At 45.2% G+C, this 17,022-nt stretch overlaps 1 protein-coding gene across 2 annotated transcripts in view; it reads right to left on the minus strand.

The window, feature by feature from the left end:
* LOC146776143 (transcription initiation factor TFIID subunit 4-like) overlaps positions 1-17,022 on the minus strand; it is a 1,156,451-nt gene that overhangs the window by 818,337 nt on the left and 321,092 nt on the right. For both annotated transcript variants that reach the window (XM_085639557.1, XM_085639558.1), the window contains exon 6: positions 5,242-5,331. In XM_085639557.1, coding sequence (XP_085495683.1) covers positions 5,242-5,331 — 90 coding nt within the window. The remainder of the gene's footprint in view (positions 1-5,241; positions 5,332-17,022) is intronic.

Consider the following 17,022-nt stretch of genomic DNA (forward strand, 5'->3'; position numbering starts at 1 on the left):
AACATGAACAGAGGAAGTTTGAAATTGGATTTCTTCCTTAGACCTGTGTTGAAATCTGCCCCCCTGTGTATCTTTCACCAAGAATAGATCAAAGAAAAATCTGAGGCGGATCTTCCTAAAGAACTGAGGGAGTTCTTTCTGGATGGTAAAATCACCACCATGATTGGCAGGTACAAAACTAAGTCCTCTGTTAATAATTGTCAATTTCTCTTCTGTAAGACAGTAGTTGCCCAAATTAACAATCAATTGGTTTTGTGACTGGTCTACAGTGCTGGTTCTATGGTCATACTCCTGGTCTGACGAGGAGACAGTGGAGGGCTCCAATGTACTCGCTGAGATCCCCTTCTTTTCCTTCTAGATCTTTTTAGCCCTGTCCTAAAAAAGGCAGCCTTTGTTGTCCTAGTAAGAAGTGGGGTTGAAATGGAGGTACCGAAAATCCCCATGGTTGTGGCTGACAATCCTAGCGAGGTGGAGGCCCGGGTCTTAAGCCACGCCTGTGTGGTCCTTTCATATTAGAGGAGCTTGAGCCATTAGTGGATTCATAACTACTGGTCCAGTCCTTGGATGTCCAATCATCTATGTTTTTTTTCACCAGCTTTTTCCTCTTCTCTTGCCCGTACTCTCAGCTGGGGCCTGAAAATCACCATAAATTAAGTATACACCTTTTCGGCAGAGAAGCGGAAAATATCTTTGAGTTTGGAAATCTTTTTCTCCATCAGGAACTTTTTGGTCTTATTCATGATCTTATTTATGTCCTCTTTTTTTTCAATTGTGTGATCGAATTGTGGCTTTAATTTTATTCCAGAATCTTAATTTCTACCAACAAAAAGGTCGGCCATCCTCTTTGGCTATATTAATTATCAGTATCATGAAATCTCTCGTGCAGCGCCAGGCTATTGCTGATGAGTGCCTTTTAGATGCTTTCTTCTCGAAAAAGAGTTGCAGGGCATTCTTAACAATTAAGCCTTGAGGTGAAATGTTACTTCTAAGATATTCAGTCAGAACAGCACAATGTAATGCAGTCAATCTGCTTTTTCAAATTGGAAGGTTTTGACCAGTCATCTGTTTGTGAAAGTGCCTGTGTAATTTGTGTATCAAGTAAGCTAGGGCTTGTCAAAATTGCTTCAACTCCAGCATCATCATACCCTAGTCCTGTAGAGTCAGACATGATGGCTATACTGCATATGCAAATGCAGCCAAGATCTGTCAAGAACGGAGAGGAGAATTTCAAAATTAAAGTATCAGACCCACAGCCAGAGGAGGCTGAACGTAAACTAACAAACACACGGGGACCAGAAAGGGAGCTTTTCAAGACCCTTACCTCCATATATAACTTGCAGCCATGTCTTAGGCTGGCGAGTTGAGGCTTGTATACTTGACCTTTGCAGGTAGGCGGTCTATTTTTTTTACGAAACATCACAGTTAGGTCTGTTTATAATTTATATATTACTGTACGCCACATTGTTAGATGATAGCACAGTTGCAAGGTACAAGATGCATGGATGTAGTTGTGCACTATGACTAGCATGTCTTGCACATATATTTAACTTTTTTGCATTTGTCTGGTCTCTTGATTGTTTTCACAGAAGCTGAAAACGACAGTCAAAGCCACAATAATTATAGGCCACCATTTGCACTATTGAATTGCTCACGGTTAGTTTTGTGTTTTTTCACACACATTTTACATGCAAGGTGATATGATTGAGAGAGTAAGTCATGAAGCATGCCATACACCGACTTGTAGTTGGAAACATATTGACGCCATAGTCACTTCGAGATAAAATACCACACCCCCTTCAAGTTTTTAATATGCTCCTCAGGGACACACATTAAAACTAGGGTCAGGGACACGGAGTAGAATTTTTAATTATTCACGTTTCTCTGCATTAGACTATGTTCATCCTCACCAACATCATATAGCTCACAGTGGTGTAACCTCTTATTTACTACATATAAGTGCTCCTTTTCCTCTCTTTTTTAAAAGTTATAGTCCACACCACTACCATGTGCGTTAGAGGTGGGAGAGGAACCCGATAATGAAGCATGCCACACAAGAGTGGATGAGAGGTTTCATCCTACAATTATAATTTTTTTCTTTTTCTTATTTTCAAAAAAACCTACACCTTTGAAGCAGGACTAAGTAGTCGGTTACTACGTATATTACCTTCCACATCCATTTTTGGGTTGAATTTGTGATTGGGAGTGATGTAGATTGCGTCTTTAAATGCTCCATCCCTTCTGGTTCCCTGCATGTTTATCACTGTAAATGTTGAAATCATCATCATTATGGTGAGCAGTGTACTTCTCTGCATTTGATTAGGCATATTGGCATTGTCTTGGAGTAAAAATTGGTTTCAAAGTTCGATAAAACTGTCAACTTCACTTCTGGTGCCGGAGCTAGGACCAGTGGAGTCAATATTGGCACCAGGTACATCATCGGAAATTGTGCTGCAGCCTGAGTTGGTGGTGTCGTGCTCGAGGAAGGGGTCAGCCGCAACAGAGTAGCGCTGTTTGAGTCCGGGGGAGATCCACCTGTGATTACCTGACTGGAGACCACCTCGAATCCTTGGGGCCTGGAGGCACACCAGAGGAATCTTGTAGAGTACCAAAAATGGTGTCTAAAGACTGTTTCAGTTCTCAAAGCTGTTGTGGTGTCGCTTGTAGGTCAATGTGGCTCAGGATCAATGTTGAAATTGTTTACTAAATGCGGTAACATTTCCATGGCATAGGAGTGCCTGGGATGACATGACTCGAAAAGGTTGTTGTATTCCGCTTTTGGTGTCCGTATATAGGTTTTCCTGATACATGTCCTTATATAGGCCCAATTCGCATTGCCCTTATATAGGCATAGGATCCCAATTAGGCATTAGCCATGCTATCCAAATACAGGGATGGTCACCTACATCCGTCCACCCCAACATCATAACGAGTTCTTAGAAAACAGACCCTTAAGCTGTTGGGAGTTTCCCTAGCCCAGGATTATTGATTTCTCCAAGAACTCATTTATTATGCATGAACCGCTATATCCTAAGGCTTCATTCATGAGGTCTACCTCTGCCCGACTTTACGTCAATGCAAACATTCCTAAGCACCTACCAGGTATAAATGTACCTTCCCTTACCACGGCAAACCACGGAAAGCCACAGCTTGGCTGCAAGACTTGATACTGCTCGCCACGGCGGCAAGCAAGGTGGAGACCTTGACTTAGAGGAGCCCGTGTCTCGGCCTTACGCACTGACAAGACGCTGTCATCCCTGCTCGCAGAGAATCCAGCTTCCAGCGTTCCGACTCCCTTCGCGGGGTGTTAGAGTTCGAGAACCGGATATAGATTCCAACCGCTCTCATTCTTAAGGTATGGAGCTGACTAGAACCTAGAGGGACTCTTGGCATACAAACTATAGCATACCATACTATAGAATACAGCGCCTACTTCTTAACTTGTCCTACACTTAGGTACACTGTGGTAGAACTAGTTCGAGAACGCATCATATGAGTACTCGCATTTTTAGCCTATGTTATTTGTGTATATGAATATATGTGTCATAGCTAAAAGATAATGCTAGCACAGTATTATTTCTTTCTACTGTTTACGCTGTACATAATATATCTTCCATACTGTCTTATGATTGTAACAGCACATATCTCTTACACGAGAAATAAGACTGTTAAATAAATCGAAGTACTGAAACGCCCGTCAACTCTTTCTGTGTAAACTTGGCAGAAACTAAGCATGCATGATTAGCTGAGTGAAACTGTTATCTATTGTTTCCACGATTCTGAGAGTTTTCCGATTCTAAAGGGAATCAAAGTTGTCATGTTTATGCAGTTGCCAGAAACTACTCCCTTCTTGTTTCACAAGGAGTTTATAGTGGCCTCTGAGTTAGCTGGCACACAAAGTAATTAAGTTTAATATACTCGATAGGGGCATGCTGACCTCAGTCCTATGCAAAAACTATAGTGTATATTATTCCAATTCGCAGAGCCAGAAGGGAAATAGGAACTACACTACAAGGTGGGAGTGACGGTACAATGGAGACCTATGTTTGGGCCTCTTGTGCTTTTTTGACTTACCTGAGCTCCGTGACTTCAATAACTACCAGTCACTGGAGTGTGTCTGTGCTCTCACTTATCCGGGTCGTTATTTTCAACTTCTTGCAGATTTCGCAATGGCAAGTTTTACTTCACAATCGCAGATGGCCTTGCAATTCATTTTTGCATAGTACTCACACAACGTTGAGTCGTGTTTGTATCCGAGAAACCACAGACAGATGTCGTGGGTGTCGGTAACAGACATTTGTTGGGGACAGTCCAGACACTGACTAAACCCTGTAGTTTTAAAGGAGACAAGGCTGCACACAAAGATTAGAGGGGAAAATTCTGCCAGAAAACTGGGTTTGAGAAGCTCCAGATCCATGTCCGACGGCATGGAGAGAAAGGAACTGACTTCCGCCCCAGGAGGAAGCAGATATATGGGGGCCCGACATCACATCCATGGCAGGACGGATCCAACACAGAGCCGCACAATGCCACCTGCCAACGTGCATGGGGATTGCTTGCAAAAAGTTTCCAGATCCAGTTTTGCAACTGGGTAAATTCACTAGGTGAGGATTATGTGGTTAGCAGTCTCTATTACAACATTAAACTTAAGTATTCTACATATTTTCTAATGTTACATTACAGTTCATCAAGTCCACCGCCTTGACAGACCATTAAAAAATACTATTGCTGTCTTTGTTTCAATAAAAAATGTATAAAAAAAAAATTTTTAAAAAAAGAATACACATCACAGCAATCACTTACCACTACAGCATATTACGGACAATGGATGAGGGTATTCATTTAATTTGTAAATGGGTGGGAGTACACAGAGGGTGGTGGAATGATGGACGGCCAGGTATTTTCAATCTTTTTTTTTTACATTTGGGTCAGGGAGGAGATTCTATGTTATCTATAGCTACCCCACTACTTCTCTGCCCCTGAATAGCATATGAAAGTTGAGGTAAATTAATTGGTTTTCTGAGCAACATCTTACTCAAGCTTCACTCTTGTCCTCTATTTGATATTATTCAGATCCCCTCGGTGAAAAGCATCCATTATTCACTGCTACCCATCAATAATTCTATCTATTAAGTCCTGGTAATTATAGAATTGACAAACTCTACAGACAATTCTGGACCCCCCCTCCTCCTCCCCCCTCTCAAACAAAACAAGACAAAATGTTCAATATGTGTTAAAGAATACCTTAAGAAATGGAACTAAATATGGTTGTGGTGAAGACTTCAGCTCCAACTGCAGACGACTTGTGAATTCTTCTGCGTCAATCTTCGCATCCTAAAAAATAAATGCCTTGCTTTAGTTATTTGTTCTCGTCTTAATATAAAGCATTCAGTAAAGCTCAAAGCCTAAAAAGAACCATCACAAGTTGCATCAATTTAATTAGTTGACATATTCGGATGTCTACCCATAATTGATCTAATAATATACAAATTATCTGTGCACCTGCAATTTTTGTTACAAGGTGATGTGCTCCTCAGTGTTCTTTTCAAGTCAGATTCTGTGTAACTGTGATTAGCTAAAAAGTCAGCATTCCCTGTCTTTGAGGAATACATTGTGTTTGAGAGGTAAAGGAAGTCACCATTCTGCTTTCTCATCCGAGATCTGGCTAAATGTTTGTGTCTCAACCCACTGTTATTTACAAATCACCACATGAGAGAACGATAGCCACAAATGTATGAATTTCAGATAATGCCTCCTAGAATAACTTAAAGCCACCCCCCTCCCCCATGCTGGATCATCATATGGCAGCCATTGCTGTTTAAGACCACAGCTTTCTTGGCATCCTCACTTTAAAATGATTCTTCAGATGAACCCTAAATCACTGTTGTGCTGCTCCTAATCTTTATTTCACCCTGGCACTATTTCCTAGAGACTAGCTCCAACCAGTTTTCTTCAGGTTACCCCAAGCAGGTAGGTTATCAGAGGGAGCATTTTACTATAGAGGCATGTCTAGTAATAACATACTTTTAATTAATCAGACTGTTTATCCCTAGTGAAAAAGTGATATTAAGTTTGTCATTCCAGGTTTTCAGGTCCTTGGATGTAGCAAGCAACAGAAAGCCACAGAAAGCCTCTACTTGCCTTAGTGCACAAGTTCAAAGAGTAACACAAATTCATTCACTGGACTCTCCTTTGGAATTATTTTCAGAAATCTTGTCATAAACCTAACCTCTTCGAATCATATTTCAGGACTGCGTGGAAGAACATTCAAGTAATTATGTTTATTGAAGCTCTGCAGTAACCTGTACACATGGGGAAATGTCCATTATTCCCTCTTGATCGGCTTCTTCTTTAACTGCTTGATGATCATCCTGAGATCTTTTTGTCCATATAGACAGTCGAGTTTTTCTAAGCAAGACCCAAAGAAATACTTACTGAGAGAGGATTTATTTTGGGCATGTTGTCTTTACATAACAAAGTTCACCATCAACCCATATATTACTGTTCATAAACCAATCTTCATGTGTGTGTCTCAAAGCCATCTTAAGCTCTTTCAAAAGTATGATTCCAACATAACTCTTTCAAACTCTTCTGCCTAAGAACAACAGTACTTAAGGCTGAGAGTACACAACGAACACCAAACTGTCAATTAATATATACGTGAAATGTCAGTTACACAATGTTTATCGATTCAATGCCATGTTTTTTTGTGTAAGGAGTAAACGTAAGAATAAATCAAGATTCAAGAGGTCAGGTTTCTGATAAATGCAGAATTAAATCGGAAAGTCACGATGTGCCATTCCCATGACCATCAGAAATATGCCGAATTTACAATCTACATGGGTAAATTCCTCTCTGACTGCATAGGAAGAAAAAATTTAATTGCCAATTCATTTTTTCCAATAATAGAGCTGAGCCTAATAGTTGGAACTGTGAGCTCTGGCTAAAGCAGTATTAGGTAAACATGGAATTTTAAGAATTTGTGGCTATGAACTGTGTCAAGGGGTGCTCATGGAAATACTGATTAAGTGCAAGAGCCATATCGAATGTGTTGTCACCTGTCGGTGTATATGAAGCCTTCTACAGCTTATTACTCCAGAGAAAAACGTTTACTTACTTATAGAGCCACTTATTCCTTATCTGGCAATTTCCAAGTTGCTGAAGCACAAAGGTAAAGAGAATTTGAGGTATATTTCTTTTAGATGCAGCCTTACTTTTCAGGATTCTATTTTCCTACTAGAAAGTGCAATACAAATTACAATATTTCTGCTCTTCTTCCCTAGGCAGTAAGACAACCAAAATGCTGGAACTCCATTTGTTTCAGTCCTTGACGGATCAGTTTTCTGGTTTTATACCCTATCCCTCCCTCTGCTTGCTTTTGGGACTGGGTAAAAGCTGCATCCACCCCCTTTTACCTTCCTATCAAACTGCACTGCGTCCAAAAGAAGCAAAGTTAGACCTACTGCTTCCTCGCCTCTGTGGTAACCTTCTCCTCTCCCAGGGTTGCTTCTTTCTTTCCATGTCACCATTGTAATCCACAATAACCCACATGCAAGGATCTTCTCACTGTTGTGGCTTCATGAGCTGGCTCCAGCAACCTTGCATGTTGAATAAGGCACTATTATGCCTGAGAGACATGGAAAACTACATTAGTAGCACTCAACCCATAACCTCAAAAGTTACTGATTGCATTCAGACCCCACAACTCTGTACATCCAGAGGGTGTCTAGGACAGCCCTCACAAGACTTGCAGCTCTATGAGGCTTACCATGTTTACTGGCAGCTGCTCCCCTCTCTCAAAGTCTAACACCCTAACATGTACACCTACTAAATGACCACAAGATTTTAAAGAAAATTATGCCCAGCATCTGAAATCCAGCCACAAACTATATCGATTTAAAAGAACATTGGATAACATTGCAAGAAAAACCTTTATAATTAAGCTTTTTTTCAAAGAGCAGAAAAAAGTGTAGAAAACCTATTCAAATAAGCATATAGTGTCCAACATAGAAAACAATAAAGTTGACTAAAGGCAGCCAAGGCGTACCAGAGTCTCATAATGCACCACCTGTGAATTTGGTCACTCCTATCAGGTAAATAAACTGCTGAAATAGACAGAATGTAAATCGTTTTAATGAGCAGGACGAGATGTCACATTCTCTGCCTAGTGCGGAGGACGGGAACATCACGCACAATCACTAAAGGGATTAAAGCCTCTCATACCAGCAGGACTCCCATTCATACCATTACTTTGGACTGCAAAGTACAAGGCTCCCTTGCTGTCCTAAGGTTAGCCTTGCGAGCTGAACTCATTAAAACTTAAACTAAAGGCAGATGGAATCTGAAGGCTCTAGCTACTACTTTCAGTGAGATCCTTGATTGAGGGCATGGCTAATCTCCCGAGCACCAATCACAACTGGAGAGCTTCCATCTGAAAGGGGAATATGACCCCTTTCTAATGGTACCTCTCTCTAGTGGATACCTGCTTGGTTATTGCAGCAAAGGTGTTGCCCAAGCAGGGATACACCCACAAAAACACCATGGCGAGGGGTGGTGGAGGCAGTCGCATAGGTGATGTCAAATGCACTGTGTAGGAAAGTGAACCTTTTTGTTGACATGGTCACCCCCACTTATTTCCTGGTATTTGATATGATTTTGGCTGGAAGTGCACTGGGTTCCTGCTAACCAGGTCCCCAGTGCCAGATCTCATTCCCAAAACTGCACAATGGTTTCCCTAATTGGCAATTCCTTTAGTCCCTAGTAAATGGTACCCCTAGTACCGAGGGCAAGGAGGCTAAAGAGGGTCCTTAAGAGCTACAGCACAAATTGTGCCACTCTAAAGGACTCCTCACAAAACACATACAGACTGCCACTGCAGGCTGCGTGTCTTGGTGTAGACAAAAGTGAAAACACAACTTAGCACACATCCTTGTGTGCCATGCCCTCAGACACTGCATGCAGTACAGGTAAGCCACAGCATGCAGTACAGGTAAGCCACAGCTACAGCAGGCCTTACAGCCCTAAGGCAGGGAGCACTATACTACATGGGAGGATATATCTGCATGAGCAGGTATGCCCCCCTGCTGGTTAGATCTACTGCTGCCAGTACAAGTGACCAAGGAAGCCATTTTAAGAACCTGTGCTGGATACTGGTAAAACAGAGTTCCCCCAGCTACATGTTATCTTCACTGAAACTAGAGACGTTTGGTATCAGATATCTTGTATTAATAAGCCCACACAGATTCCAGTGTTTGATTTATTAACACATGCACCCTTAGGGCACCTTAGAGGTACTCCCTGAAAACCTGCCAGCTACTGGTGTGTTCACGGTCTGGTCTTGGCCAGCCTGTCACCCCGTACTCGTTTCTGACCCCAACGGTGAGGGCCTTGACTCTCAGAGGAGTGTTCGTGAGGAGGGAGTTTACACTCCTTTTCACAGAAGGCCTGCAAATTAGCATGCCAAGGTAGGGAGCTTCATAGAGCCCAATACCTTTGGTATGCGAATCTGACTTCCCTCACAGGAGTGAGCCCACCCCTCTTGACCAGGGTCCATTTGGCACCTGAGCAAGGCGGGAAAATTAGATGTCGGATAAGCGAGTTCATCTTCAGGCTAGGTCCACCCCAAAGTTTCGCTACCTGAAGTGATCTTGGTGATGGCAAACTTATGAACTCTGGGACAGGGTTATGCCCACTTCCCTCAGGAAGTGGTCATATAGTGGGTGTAGTGACCACAGGGGTAGGTAGCCCTTGGCTACTACCCTACAATCCCCCAACGCCCTTATATTGAGTATTTAGGGGAGCCTCTGGCACCAAGAAATCAGATCCTGTTGACCTGAAAGAAGAAAACGGACGTGAAGAGACATAAAGAGAAAGAACAGAAGAATCAGCAACTGACTTGGCACCAACCCTGCCAGCCTGCCTGCTGATTGACAACTGCGCCAAAAGACGGCTTGTCCTGCGGTCGCTGTGTCTCCAAAGCCTGAGAGACCTGCCAGCACTTCACCTTGGAAGCAAGAACTCCTGTGGAGCAGCTGAGCAGCTTCTCTGCACCTTGTAGGTACCAAGAAAGAACGGACAGGCTCCAAGACTGCGAAAACTCGACGCCGGAAAGCACCTTTGTACCCGAGCCACTTAGCCTGAGCTGAAGTGGGCCAACGGTGCCAACGTGGTCCCCTGATCCTCCAGAATCGAAGCCCACCTGGGGTTTCTCTGCTGTGGAGTTCTCAATGCCTCCTGCAGCCTCTGTTTGAAGGCCCCCTCTACCGCGACTGCTCCCTGCGACAAAACCCCAATGCCTAATGACACCTCTGCACCAGTCGGCAATGGGCTATGGAGAAGAGGACCAAAGGTGCCCCCACATCCCAAAGCATCCCGAGGCCTGAGCCACTCTGTTGGTTTAGCCTGCCTGGCCTCCTAGTCCAAACCTGCAGCCTCTTCACGCAGACAGATCCCAATAGACTAACATTGGGCACCCGACGCTATACTGCACCACTGCACCCGGCCACCCTAGTGCTATTGGAAGAGGCTTGCTGGTGCTGCATTGCCGCATACTCACCTTAAGTCCAGTAGATTGTACTCACAAGCCGTTGTACTCTACCTGCATGCCATGCTTGTTTTTCCTCTCATAGAATAACATTGCAGCTGCTGAAAATTGTCGACTTTTTAAAATAAAAGTATTTCTCTTGCAAAACATACTGACCTGATCGTATTAATTCTGGTGCCTAACTATATATAAAGATGTGTTATTTTTATAAATGTGTGTGGATCTCCTTATTGAGTTGTGTGCATCTTCTATTGGCTGTGTGTGTATTTTGCAAATGTCTAACACTCCTCTCTGATAAACCCAAGGCTGCTCGACCACACTACCCAAGCCACTGTCCACTCATAAGGGAATATTTGGACTCTGCTCGATATACCTCTTTTTGGTATATCATATAAAAAGTCATTCTACACTCCATCCTACAGAAGGTATTTTCAGTCTCTCTCTAGGGAAGGTGAGTGGGGACAACTGCATACCGCTGTGGGGAAGAAAGCACACAAGGCATCAGGGATAGCCTATATTTATAAAAAGAATTAGGTCAGGCCGCCCAGTCCAGAGAGTCTTTCTTCCCCTTTTGGGCAGATTGGGTGGTTTATCTGCAATCTGCTCATCCTAGTGGGACACACAGCAAACTGGACACCAGGGGTTAAATTTTTAGTGAAAAAAAATGAATGGGGTCCGACCTGTTGTGGCATCGGGTTCCATCCCTCACGTTCTAGACCCCAGCCTTCCTGACCCTCATAATTAGCCTCAATTTGCCCTGCCTGGGGGAGGGCAGAAAGATCGCTAGAAGCCAGGAGCCATATCAGAGACGGTACCATATTAGCTGAATAGGTGTTTGTGCCTGCACCTTGCCCAGAGCGCTTTGGTTTTATGGAAGGGCCAAAGATACGTGTGCGGCACAATCTATAATGAAGAACAGCACTGACATATCTTGCAACAGCACAATCACAACAGGGTGCTCCCTCTTTTGCATGGGGTCTTGATCCCATGCAAATGAGAGAACACCACATAATAGACACAAGCGCACAGGGAGCACTCACTGTGCACCATATAGACATGCAGAGCAGTCAATGTGGGTGCCTGGGATTTCCAAGAGACCCATATAGTTCAGGCATCTCCCTGCTGGTAAGTATCTTTGTCCACTCTCAAAGATCAAAAACAGGCCAGTCTGGCTCCAGTGAAAGAGAGAGCCACCGTTTCAACATATGGCTCGGTCTTTGACTAATGTGTTCGTCCTCGGCTCAAGTATGAAATGGCAAGAGTTTGGGCCTGAGTTGAGGAGCTGTCATCCCAGGAGGGGCATAAGCATCCCAAACTGCCCTGCTAGAGGGTAAGAAAGCCTATGAAACCACAAATAATTATGTAAAAATAAGATATGGGGTTAGGCACTGTTTCGTTATGGCATTAAGTACCCCTCCAATTCTTTGGGCCACAGAAGACTTTCCTTCCTCTCTCGAAAGGCAGATTGGGGCAATAGTTGCTAATCCTCCCACCCCAGTCCACGAGAGCAACAGGGGAAAAAAGTGAGAAAAGTAATGGCCAACTTGGCAATGGGCCACAACACTATTTCTGTCCTAGGCAGAGGGAGAAAATGGGCATAACCTTTCTCTGCTGACCCATATGTCAAAACTTTGTCTAAAGAAACGCCAAGTTACAGTCATTTGCCATGGGATGGCTGTAAAATTCAGACGAAGGGCAACACAGGGTGGTGTGGTTTGTGTTGATTCAAGCACTTGTATTTACCCAGAAGGGTCTGCAAATATCAAAGCATGGGATAAAAAACAAAAATGTTCTCGTATTTAACAGAAATCTCGGGCACTTCAAGCCAATGGCCTATCACTTTCCCAGTAAAAATGGTATCCCACCTGTGTGGCTCACTGTTAGACGTCAACCAATAGAGAAAAATACTTCCTTAAGACAGAAGAAACACTATTAAGTAATACATTAGTAGAGAAATTATGAATTATGAATTAATTGACCATCAAATCACCTGGGTTGGATTGCTGTCAGAATTAAGGTTTGTAATGGCTAAGGGAACAGTGGGATACATTAATTTACAGCACTTACAGAACTTGCCAGAAAACTAGAGTAAACACAAGGAATATGTAAATAACACTGTGTGAAGAGGCAAAAGGGTTCATAAAAACAATTCTGTGAAATAAACAGTAGCAGGAGAAATTAGCTAAAATGAATTAAAGCACAAGGGCAGCCGCGCTTTGCACTGGACCCGAGTGTTCTACGGGTGGGAGGGTGGGAGGACAATGAGGTCTCAAGGGCATCCAGTGCCCTTTCCATTGCCCCTGGGACCGGCCTGGACTTGATGGTACAGACCCCCCGCTACATTGACACTGGATAAGGTCTAAGGGAGCTGCACCAGCTGAGATGTGCTGTTGACTGCACACGAGGGCTGGCTGCTGATCTTGTCTAGAGGCCCTAGGGCCCACTACCGAAGCCTGGTCCAGAGGCACCTGCACTAGCTCTCGGGCCTTGTTGCCTGGGAAGAAGGCCTGGTGGCACTCCTGTGGGCCTTGATGGAGTCCTAGTGGGGACCTGGAGCGAGGCGGGGTGCCCTGGGGGGATCGGAGGACACACCCGGAGCTGAGAGACAGCTGTGACTCCCCCTGCATACCACTGGGGTGATCGTGGGCTGCATTCCTCTCTGTCTGTCCGCTGCGGTGTTTGCCTGGGGACAGGAGACGGGCCCTTGAGGGTAAAGGCGGGGAGCCCATAGCTCCAGAATGGCGGCGTCATGCACTAAAAAGGACCACTCCCTCAAGGACATGCTTACAAAACCCTCTACCTCACAACCGCAGGAGCGCTCCGGTTCTTCGAGCATGCCACAGTCACCGGGGGATGTCGGGGAAGAGGCCCTGGTCACTCGCTCCTACCTGGAGATGCTTTTCTCCTCCCTCAGGGACGATTTGCAGACGATCAAGAGGCATCTGCCGCAGGAGTTGCAAGGGGTCCGGAAAGAGGTATCTGGGCTTGGAGACAGAGTGGACACCGTGTAACACCACAAGATAACCAGAGATGAAGACATCAAACAGCTCTGGCAGGAACTCATCCGACTTACGGACCAGCAAATCAATCTCCAGGCCCACGCCGAGGACCTTGAAAACAGGTCAAGGCGCACTCAATTTTAGAACAAGAGGGGGCCCAAGGGCGGCAGAGCCCATAGGAGAACACATGTCAGCCCTCTTTACCCAAATCCTAGGGGATACACAGTTTGAGGACATATGGTTGGACAGAGTACATAGAGTGGGTCTCTCTAGACCTGCAAACATGCCATCCACAGACATTCTGGCGTGAGTTTACAGCTTTCCCTTGAAGGAGCGCATCCTCCACAAGGCCAAGGACATCAACCCAGTACAATTCCGGGGCTGTTCCAGGATCTTTCGGCATTTACGTTGCAGAAAAGACAAGAGTTCCGCCCAGTGACCTCCTTTCTCCATGATAAAAACATCACAAACTCTTGGGGTCAACCCTTTCGCTTGGTCTTCACATGGGAGGCGAAGTTCCACCAGGGCCACTCTCTAGGACAGCCTGTGACCTGCTGCAAATTGAAGCTCCTAATGAACAAGTTACTTACCTTCGGTAACGCTTTTTCTGGTGGATACAGTATCTGCTTGTGGATTCCTCACCTTGTGAATATCCCCTGCGCCAGCATTCCACTGAATTTTTCCTAGCTCTCCACGCCGACGTGGACGTCATAATTCCACGGCTCCGCTCGCGACTCCGTATGACGTCACTGGAGCCATAGGAGAGCCACGTCGGCGTGATGACATCAGTTCCACCCATTTTTTCCGTGCCTTCCGAGGCGAACAGGTGGACTGACACAGACGCAAGTATACATAGTACACAACCTATGAACCAATATATACAGCACAAAGTCAAAAAGGAAAGCTAAAAACATCAACATTTCCTATAAACGTACTAGATAGAAAATACAATTAATAAACAACCAGGTATCTTTTTAGGTATACAAAGGTGGACAACGGGGAGGCGGGTGGGTCAGTGAGGAATCCACAGGCAGATACTGTATCCACCAGAAAAAGCGTTACCGAAGGTAAGTAACTTGTTCTTCTGATGGATATATCTGCCTGTGGATTCCTCACCTTGTGAATCCCACAGCATTTCCACTCCCGGAGGAGGGTGTCCACCTTTCCTATACCAAAAAGTCCTGCAAGACAGAGTGCGCAAAATGGCCCTCCCTCCTCATCTCAGAGTCTAAGCAATAATGCTTTGCGAAAGTATGGAGGGAGGCACAAGTCGCGGCCTTACAAATGTCTGCAACTGAAACACCCCTGGCCAAAGCAGAGGTGGAAGACTTAGCTCTAGTAGAATGAGCTCTAATACCATCAGGTGGAACCTTACTAGCCAGGGCGTAGCAGATCTTGATGGTTAGGATGATCCACCTGGACAGAGTGCGCTTGTGCACAGCCTTGCCTTTTGAGTGTCCAACATAGCCCACGAAGAGCTGATCTTCCAAACATATCTTTTGTTCTGTCCAAATAAAAGCTCACTGCTCTTTTAGGGTCCAAGCGGTGAAGTCTCTCCTCCTCCTTGGAAGGGTGAGGGGAGAGGATAAAACACAGGGAGAGTTATGGACTGCCCCGGATGAAATGGAGTAACTACCTTAGGTAGGAAAGCAGCCCTGGTCCCGAGGACCATCCTTTCAGCATGTAAGGATAAAAACGGGGATTTAGAACTAAGAGCTTGAAGCTCACTCACCCTCCTTGCTGAGGTTATGGCTACAAGAAAGACCGTTTTAAAGGACAACAGCCTCAAAGGACAGCTATGAACGGGTTCCAAAGGGGACCCCATCAAAAAAGTTAAAACAAGATTAAGGTCCCACTTCGGCATTACAAAGAGAGTGGGTGGAAACCTATTAGTAAGACCTTTGATAAATCTTAAAACAATAGGAGATTTAAATAACGACGGCTGATCCGGAAGACACAGGAAAGCCGATAAGGCTGATAAATAGCCCTTAACTGTCGCCACAGCAAAACCTTGCTGAGCCAAGGAAATAGCAAACTGAAGCACATTTGACAAGTAGGCCTTTAAAGGGTCCATGGATCCCACTCCGCACCATTTTACAAACTTAAACCATCTATAGGAATAAATTGACTTAGTGGAGTGTCGCCTGGATGATAATATAACATCCACTACGTCCGGTGGGAGAGAGAAAAAACTCAGGTTGCCCCGTTCAATCTCCAGGAATGAAGGTGCAGGCTCTGGAGGTGGGGGTGTCGAACCTGCCCCTCCGACTGCGAGAGGAGGTCTGCCCTGAGAGGGAGACCGAGCGGAGGGGGGTGCGCCGAAAGGTGAAGTAGATCTGTGTACCACACCCTTCTTGGCCAATACGGGGCGATCAATATAACTTGGGCCCGCTCTTGGCGAATCTTCCTCAGAACCCGAGGAATCAAGGGTATGGGAGGAAAGGCGTAAAGGAGTTGTGAGCCCCAACTCAACTGAAACATGTCCCCCAACGCCACCTGCATCGGAAACTGCAGACTGCAGAATGATGGCCAATGCACGTTCTCTTGAGTGGCAAACAGGTCCACCCGAGGAGTCCCCCACGTCCGGAAGATGTGCTGAATTACCTCTGGCTGAAGCCTCCACTCGTGGTCGGTGGAAAACTGTCGACAGACTGTCCGCACGAACGTTCAGCACCCTGGCCAGATGATTCACCATCAAGAAAATCCGATGGTCCTGAGCCCAGGACCAGAGTCGCAAAGCCTCTCTGCTGAGACGATACAAACCTACTCCTCCCTGCTTGTTGACATACCACATCGCGGTAGTGTTGTCCGTCAGGACCTGAACAGACTGACCGCGAAGTGAAGGGAGAAAAGCCTTGAGCACCAAACGTATCACCCGCAATTCTAGAAGATTGATATGAGACAATCTTACCTCTGGAGACCAAAGACCCTTGATCTCCAGATCCCCCAGATGAGCACCCTACCCTAGAGTGGAGGCATCCGTTATCACTGTGGCCACCGTTGGAGGAAGATTAAAGGGCTTTCCTTGAAACAGATTGCCCTCCACGCTCCACCAAGACAGATCCGCTGCAGCTTCTCTGGAGATCCTGACTGACTCCCTGAGATCTCCGTTGTGTTGATACCACTGCCTGCGGAGACACCACTGGAGCGTCCTCATGTGCCAGCGTGCATGGTTGACCAACAGAATGCAGGAGGCGAACAGACCGAGCAGACGAAGGACCTTCAGAACTGGAACAACCGCTCCATTGTGGAATAAAGGGATCATCTCCTGAATGTCGAGAACTCTTTGTGGAGGAGGAAATGCTCGACACACAGTAGTGTCCAGAACCGCCCCTATGAACAGGTTGCGCTGAGAGGGCATCAGGTGAGATTTGGGCACACTGATTGAAAAACCCAAGTTGAATAACAGATGAGATGTTACCTGCAGATGATGTTGCACCATCTCTGGCGACTCTGCTTTCAGTAGCCAGTCGTCCATATAGG

Source organism: Triturus cristatus, chromosome 12 (assembly GCF_964204655.1).
Source record: "Triturus cristatus chromosome 12, aTriCri1.1, whole genome shotgun sequence".
In the NCBI taxonomy this organism is placed as follows: Eukaryota; Metazoa; Chordata; class Amphibia; order Caudata; family Salamandridae; genus Triturus; species Triturus cristatus.